Below are 8121 nucleotides of genomic sequence, written 5' to 3' on the forward strand. Positions count from 1 at the left end.
ATCTCTACAATGAATCAAAAAATTAGCTGGGTGTGGTAGCGCGCGCCTGTAGTTCCAGCTACTTGGAAGGCTGAGGTGAAAGGATCACCTGAGTGAGCAGGTTGAGGCTGCAGTGACTGAGAGCAGCCACTGCACTCCAGCCTGGGCGACAGAGTGAGACTCCAACTCAACAAAAGAAAAAAAAAGAAATGCTTTACAGTTAACAAAATGTTTTCACAATTATTAGGTGATAGACTTGTACCACAACTATTATATAGTGTTGGCAGGCTTTATTAGCCCCACTTAACACAGGAGGAAACTGACTTTCAGTAAGTAACTTGGTTCCAATCTTACAGTAGTAAGTAGTGGAAGTAGAACTCAAACATGGACCTTTTTTTTTCCTTGAGTCAGAATCTCACTCTGTCACCCAGGCTAGAGTGTAGTGGCACACTCACGGCCACCATAGCCTCGACCTGCTGGATTCAGGTGATCCTTCTGCCTTAGTCTTCCAAGTAGCTGGAACTACAAGTATGTACTACCACGCCTGGCTAATTTTTTTATTTACTCTAGAGATGATGTCTTACCAAGTTGCCCAGGCTGGTCTCGAACCAGTGAAATCAGTCAAGCCTCTTACCTTGGCCTCCCAAAGTGCTGGGATTATAAGTGTGAGCCACCATGCCCAGCCAAATCCTGTATTTCTAACAAACTCTCAGGTGATGCCCATCTCCTGGTCTGTGGATAACTGAGTGGAAAGTATCACTATCCAGTAGAATTTTCTGCAGTGATAGAAATGCTTTACTGTTAACAAAATGTTTTCACAATTATTAGGTGATAGACTTACCACACCCAGCCAATTAAAAAATTTTTTTTTGAGTTGGAGTCTCATTCTTGTCACCTCGGCTGGAGTGCAGTGGCACATTCACGGCCACTGCAGCCTTCCAAGTAGCTGGAACTACAGGCATGTGCCACCATGGCTGGCTAATGTTTTTGATTTATTGTAGAGATGAGGTCTCGCCAAATTGCCCAGTCTGGTCTCGAACTGAACCCCAGGTTCAGGCAATCCTCTCTCCTCTGCCTCCCAAAGTGCTGGGATTACAGGCTAAGCCATAGTGCTTGGCCCCAGCTAATTTTTTGTAGAGATGAGGTCTGGCCAAGTTGTCCAGGCTGGTCTTAAACCCCTTGGGTCAGGCAATCCTCGCCTCTGCTTTCCAGAGTGTTGGGATTACAGGTGTGAGCCACCATGCCTGGCTAATATAGACCTCTTGACTACTGGTATTCTTTCCATCATATAACCTTGCCATCCAGGTGACACTGTCTTCTCCTGAGTCAGAATCTTATTTCAGAACCTAGTGAGTAGTCTGGTGCAAGGAGAGAGAAAGTGGAGAGATGTATATACTGGGGTAAATTTGTCCCTTTCCAGTAGTGGGGGCTCTGCTTCTAATATTTTACTAGATGACCTCAGGGCAAAGTACTCATTTTGGGTCACCTTTTGGGTCCCCATAGGAAACACTTCAATATTTGTGCCTGAGCAGTGTTAAAAGGTGGAAGTCAATCCAGAATTGGAACCATGCATACAAATAAGGGTCTGAAAGAGCCATAAAGAAGTTGGGCTTTGCTGGGCATGGTGGCTCACACCTGTAATCCCAGCACTTTGGAATGCTGAGGCAAGAGAAGTACCTGAGCTCAGGGGTTCCAGACCAGCCTAAGCAACATAGTTAGACCTTGTCTCTACAAAAAATAAAAAAATTAGGACTGGCTGCAGTGCCTCATGCCTATAATCCCAGCACTTTGGGAGGCTGAGGTGAGAGAATTGCCTGAGCCCACGGGTTGGAGACCAGCCTGTGCAACTTGGCGAGACCTCATTTCTAGAATAAGTCAAAAAATTAGCCTGGTGTAGTGGCACACGCCTGTAGTTCCAGCTACTTGGAAGGCTGAAGTGGAAGGATCACCTGAGCCCAGCAGGTTGAGGCTGCATTGGCTGTGAGCATCCCACTGCACTCCAGCCTGGGGGACAGAGTGAGACTCTGACTAAAAAAAAAAAAAAAGTTGGGCCGCCTGAGCTGGGAGAGAGAAGACTGAGGGACTTTGCATGCAGGTATCTGCAAAGAGGATTTTTCAGAGGGTGAAACAAGAGGAACTGGTTTTGATATTTCAGCAGGAAGTCTGGAAGTTATGTAACAAAGCAGGTTGAGATCCTGCCGTTTAGAAGCAGCCTCAACCTCTTGGAGGAGAAAGCCGGTGGGCACAGTGCTCTCTTCTACTGTAGTAGGTTTTCCCTTGGAGGCATAACCCTTAGTGGTTTCTCTGTTACCATGACAATGATAGGGGTTCCTGGTCTCAGAGAGTCCCACTTCCTTCTGGGAATTTAAAATAGACTGGTATATGTGAGCGATGGGGGCAAGGGGGTAAGTCCTGCCTTAGGACTTCTCATCAGGGGATGCTGGTACCTGGTAACCCAGCTTGACAAGCTGAGACAATGCAGTGAAATCACGTTCTGGAACAGAATCCTTCATTGCTCTGTCTTCCAGTTGCTCTTACCCTCTGCCCTGCAGAGCATGCAGTCTGCATGTGCCCAGCAGAATGTCCTCTGGTTTGAGCCCTGCTGTATTTTTCCTGTGTTGACAGCATGACGACTCAGCCTCTAAGCTTGGTCACTCCACAGACATACTGGGGAGCCAGCAGCAGTTCTTGGTTTCTCTGGAACAAAGCCCAGAGAAGTCCCTGGGGATCTGCTTGGCCAAAAGCTTATGCTTAACCCTTGGGTGACCTGTGGTCATGAGGGCATTAAATCTGCCTGCCCCTCCAGGAGTGGGAATGACTTGGCTTTAAACAGAGTGATTTCTGTTAGAATCCTTCAGCCCCCACGGGGTAGAAGGCATGGTGAAGGAGAGGAGAAATCTTGGTTCATATTCACCTTGAGCTGCATGACCTTGAGCCTGTTACTTTCAACCGTTCTGATCCTCGATTTCCTCACTTATCAGAAGTCTAACTACACAGGTTAAGTTGTAAAAGTTGTAAGGAGTACATGAGGTAGGAGTCAGTAAATCCTAGTGTTTCTCTGTTACCTCATCTCTGGCATTAGAAACATGATCTCCTGGCTGGGCTCAGCCTGTAATCCCAGCACTTTGGGAGGCCAAGGTGAGTGGATTGCCTGAGCCCGCAGGTTCGAGACCCTCCTGGGCAATTTGACGAGACCTCATCTCTACAACAATCAAAAATTAGCCGGGTGTGGTAGCGCGCGCCTGTAGTTCCAGCTACTTGGAAGGCTGAGGCGGAAGGATCGCCGGAGCCCAGCAGGTAGAGGCTGCGGTGGCTGGGAGCGGCCATTGCACTCCAGTCTGGGTGACAGAGTGAGACTCCAACTCAAAAAAACCCAAAAAACAAAAACAAACATGATCTTGGGACCCTGGATGACAGTTTTGAAGGGCTCAGAGAAGGCTGCCCTGCTGGACTCTGTGGAGCAAGTGGCACATGGTGTTCCGGGGATCTCCTGGCTGCAGAACCCCCCACTTCTAGTTCATTTTCTAGTCTGACCAACCCAACTGACTTCTGTCTTATTTCCTAGCCACTGTTCTCTCTTCTCGCTGTCTCCATGCATTCCTCCTCATTCACACTGCTTTGTCCTGCAGGAAACCTGTCCCAGTGATGTGCACCTCACTCATGCCTCACCTTGAAGCTGAGGTTTCAGCCCTCAGGTACTCGGTTTGCAATATGGGTACACCATACTTGAATGAAAGGGATGCAGTCTGGCTCAGGGAGTCCCTGAAAACCAATCTAGCTTCCTCACTGATTTCCATGGAACAAAAGCTACCTGAAGCTTTTTGGTTGGGGAAGGTGGTTGAGGATGGACTCTGATTAAACACTTGGTATGAGGTTTGCCATGGAACTGCTTGTATAGAAAGTTTCAGCTTCTTAGAATTGTTCCTGTGATCTGGCCACCTCCTTGCCTAGCCCTTAGGGATTTTTCCTAAAGCCTGGGGAAGCCCTGCTTCTGACTTCCTGGAATTTATCTACCCACTCTCCCTTTTTGGCTGAAAATTTTCATTCTTTTTTTTGAGTCTCACTCTGTCATCCAGACTGGAGTGCAGTGGCCGCTGCCGGCCACTGCAGCCTCTACCTGCCGGGCTCCGGCTATCCTTCCGCCTCAGCCTTCCGAGTAGGGGAATTACAGGCATGCACTACCACGCCCGGCTAATTTTTTGATTTATTGTAGAGATGAGGTCTTGCTGCCCAGGCGGGTCTCGAACCCGCGGGCTCAGGCAATCCACTCACCTCAGCCTCCCAAAGGCACGGGATTACAGGCTGAGCCACTGAGCCCGGCTGAAAATTTTCATTCTTATACAACAGGTGTGGGCTACGTTGGAGCACATCACATAATTACTAAGTATATGTCTAATATATGAAGTCCTGTGATTTGACATTTTCCAAATGTGAAGCTCAAGCAAATGCTGATTTGATACAACTTTTACGTTAGTTGGCTTATTAATCTTGTTTGAAATTTTAGGCATTGGATGCACTTAACATGAGGCCCACAGGCACATTCACTTGCACTGATTTCTTCCCTCTGTATCTTATATTTGTTTCCCAGAGCGTTACTGTGTCTCCCTGAACAGACTGAGCTTCTGAAAGGCAGAGTCTATCTTCTCTGTTCCTTCTCTCCCTTCATTATCTAGGACGGAGGTTCTGATGTTGTGGTTTATGTGCTTAGGGTTGAAAGCACAAGGTCAAACATGTTCTCTACTTGTAGTTCCCCTGACTCTTCAGGGAAATGACTGAGCTCTCAGGTGCGTCTTGTCTGTCTTCTCAGAGTGAGTTATCTAATAACCAAAGAGGACTCTGGCCTTTGGCCTGTTCCTGACTTTCTAACTCCTTTTACTGTAGGGGGGGTGTGCCCTGTGGTGTGCAAGCCCAACTTGCCCTCTTCCCCACACTTTCTTCTAGTGCAGACTGCAGAAAATAATGTGTAAGTGTAGTGAGTGGGTCAGAGGGGCTCAGTGGGCCAGCATAGGAAACCAAAAATAAAATGAATCAGCTTGGTAAATGGTGACAAGAGGCACCCTGCTGAGTACCAGGGGTAGTACTTCTCAGTGGGCCCGTGGGCATCAAAAATGGAGCACTCCCTTTCAGCCTTCTGGAACCTCCAAGTGTCACTTAGTGACTTCCCATTACCCACTTAAAGGCCCTACATCTTGCCAGGTGGTTGGTTTGTTCACAGCATCCTGAGTTCTGCCTAGGTAGGCCAGACAAGGAGAATGGTACCTGACCAGGGTGGTGACACCAGGGCCCAGGCAGAAGATAGAAGATCTGTTAAGCTGGGGATAGCAAGCTGAGGTGGGTGTGAAACAAGGAGAATCACTGAGATGAGGAATGGTTTCTGAAGGTGGTAACCTGACTTGGGAAGGTCTGGTCAAGGACAAAGAAAGGGGCAGTATCCTGATCTGTGAAGAAAGACTTGGGTATTGACAGAACCAGGCTGGGTAAAGTCTAAGCTTTGGGGAGGTGAGTATCCAGGGGATGAGGCCTCAGAATGGGACTTCAGAGCCTAGCCAGGAGGGGAAAGTACAAAGTTTTGGCCTTCTTCCTCACATTCCTCTGCCCTGCTTAAAATCCTAGGCTTTTGGGCACAATGGAGGACAAACGTAACATCCAGATCATTGAGTGGGAACATCTGGACAAGAAGAAGTTCTACGTATTTGGTGTGGCGATGACAATGATGATCCGTGTCAGTGTCTACCCGTTTACCCTCATCCGCACCCGGCTGCAGGTTCAGAAGGGCAAGAGCCTCTACCATGGGACATTCGATGCCTTCATCAAGATCTTGCGGGCGGATGGTGTGACTGGCCTCTACCGGGGGTTCTTGGTCAACACTTTTACTCTCATCTCTGGCCAGTGCTATGTCACCACTTATGAGCTTACTCGGAAGTTTGTAGCTGACTACAGCCAGAGCAACACTGTCAAATCACTGGTGGCTGGTGGCTCGGCCTCCCTTGTGGCCCAGAGTATCACAGTGCCCATTGATGTAGTCTCCCAGCACCTGATGATGCAGCGCAAGGGTGAGAAAATGGGCCGCTTCCAGGTGCGGGGGAACCTGGAGGGACAAGGGGTAGTTGCCTTTGGCCAAACCAAGGACATCATCAGACAGATCCTGCGGGCTGATGGGCTTCGAGGCTTCTATCGAGGCTACGTGGCTTCACTGCTTACCTATATCCCAAACAGTGCTGTCTGGTGGCCCTTCTATCACTTCTACGCAGGTAAGCAGGGGCCAGGAAGGTGGGATTACTGGGGGAGCTGAGACTGGTACTCTGTGCACATTGGCGTGGTGGTGAGATTGAATGGGTCGTTCATTCAGCAAACATTTAAATCCAAGAGAATTCAAAGATGTATAAGACATGGTTCTTGCCTTCAAGGAGCTTATTCTATAGTTGGGAGAAGGAGACAGGTAAAATAGATGACTAAACAGTATACAGTGTATGCTCTGGGTGCACCGGAATCAACTTAGATTACAGCAATATTGGTAGAACATTGGAATGTAGGGGAGGACAAAAGTTGTGGGATGTTTGGAATTTGAAGATGAAATTCATGAATAATAGTTTTGCTTTTTTTTTTTTTTGAGTTCGAGTCTCACTCTGTCACCCAGACTGGAATGCAGCGGCCCCTCCCGGCTACCGCAGCCTCGACCTGCTGGGTTCCGGTGATCCTTCCGCCTCAGCCTTCCAAGTAGCTGGAACTACAGGCGCACGCTACCACGCCCGGCTAATTTTCTGATTTATTGTAGAGATGAGGTGTCGCTGCCCAGGCGGGTCTCGAACCTATGGGCTCAGGCAATCCACTCACCTCAGCCTCCCAAAGGCGCGGGATTATAGGCTGAGCCACCAAGCCCGGCACCTTCATTTTTTACTAGCTCTGTTTCTTCTATTTAGCACAATCTGGAGTAGTTGGTATAAGTCAGCTTCCTGAATTCCACTCCTGAACCCTTGATGTTAAAAAAAAAAAAGCTTCCCAGGAAATGTGAACATTTTCTCTGAAGCCTTTCTTTAGCTTTCTCTCTTCAGTTATTTTATTTACAATTAGAGCTGCATTTTTCTAATATATCCAACATCTTATTTCCATTCCCAGAGTAACCTGTACAGAGCTCTGGATAGCCGTTCTGACTACTGGACCTCTTGATCTAGAAGACATCAACTTATGTCTGAAATTTTATTCAGTTAACTTTTTTTTTTTTTTTGGAGTTGGAGTCTCACTCTAGTTGCCCAGGTTAGAGTGCAGTGCATACTCACAGCCACTGCGGCTTCGATCTGCTGGGCTCAGGCGATCCTTCTGCCTCAGCCTTCCAAGTAGCTGGAACTATAGATGCACTCCACCATGCCCGGGTAGTTTTTGTGATTTATTGTAGAAATGAGGTCTCACCAAGTTGCCCAGGCTGGTCTTGAACCCCCTGGCTCAGGCAGTTCTCTCACCTCAGTCTCCCAGAGTGCTGGGATTACAGGCTGAGCCACCGTACCTGGCCTCAATGAACTGTTCTTCATCCCAAGCTGACTCTCCATTCTGACTTACTTTCATCTGTCAGTGGCCTTTTTATTCTCCAGATCACTGAGACTGAAGACTTGGGGATTGTGCTTGACCCCTCCCTTTTCCCTGTCCCCACATTTAGTCCTGGTGACTCTAGAATGTCTCTCCCAACTTAAAAAATTAAAAAAAAATTTTTTTATTTTATAGGCCAGGTGAGGTAGCTTATACCTGTAATTCTAGCACTTTGAGAGGCAGAGAGGAGAGGATTGCCTGAGCTTAGGGGTTTGAGACCAGCCTGAGCAACACAGCAAGACCTCGTCTCTACAATAAATCCAAAAATTAGCCAGGCATGGTAGCCCATGTCTGTGGTTCTGGAAGACTGAGGCTGGAGGATCACCTGAGCCCAGCAGCTGGGCAACAGAGTGAGACTCCAACTCAAAAAAAAAAATTAGCCGGGCTCGGTGGCTCAGCCTGTAATCCTGCGCCTTTGAGAGGCTGAGGTGAGTGGATTGCCTGAGTCCGTGGGTTCGAGACCCGCCTGGGCAGGCGAGACTTCATCTCTACAATAAATCAAAAAATTAGCCGGGCGTGGTAGCGCGTGCCTGTAATTCTGGCTACTTGGAAGGCTGAGCG

The 8121-nt window shown here is 48.2% G+C and overlaps 1 protein-coding gene across 2 annotated transcripts in view; it reads left to right on the forward strand.

Moving 5' to 3' along the window:
- The window catches only part of SLC25A44 (solute carrier family 25 member 44), a 22329-nt gene that overhangs the window by 3075 nt on the left and 11133 nt on the right, over positions 1-8121 (forward strand). Inside the window, exons 2-3 of one of the 2 annotated variants that reach the window (XM_021715723.1) lie at positions 5593-5986; positions 6056-6230. In XM_021715723.1, coding sequence (XP_021571398.1) covers positions 5606-5986; positions 6056-6230 — 556 coding nt within the window. In that variant the 5' untranslated portion in view covers positions 5593-5605. Of the gene's footprint in view, positions 1-5592; positions 6231-8121 lie in introns of both variants that reach the window. The other variant, XM_008064407.1, reaches the window with a different exon arrangement.

The sequence above is a fragment of the Carlito syrichta genome, unplaced genomic scaffold, assembly GCF_000164805.1.
Source record: "Carlito syrichta isolate Samal-C Ts95f unplaced genomic scaffold, Tarsius_syrichta-2.0.1 Scaffold307330, whole genome shotgun sequence".
Lineage (NCBI taxonomy): Eukaryota > Metazoa > Chordata > Mammalia > Primates > Tarsiidae > Carlito > Carlito syrichta.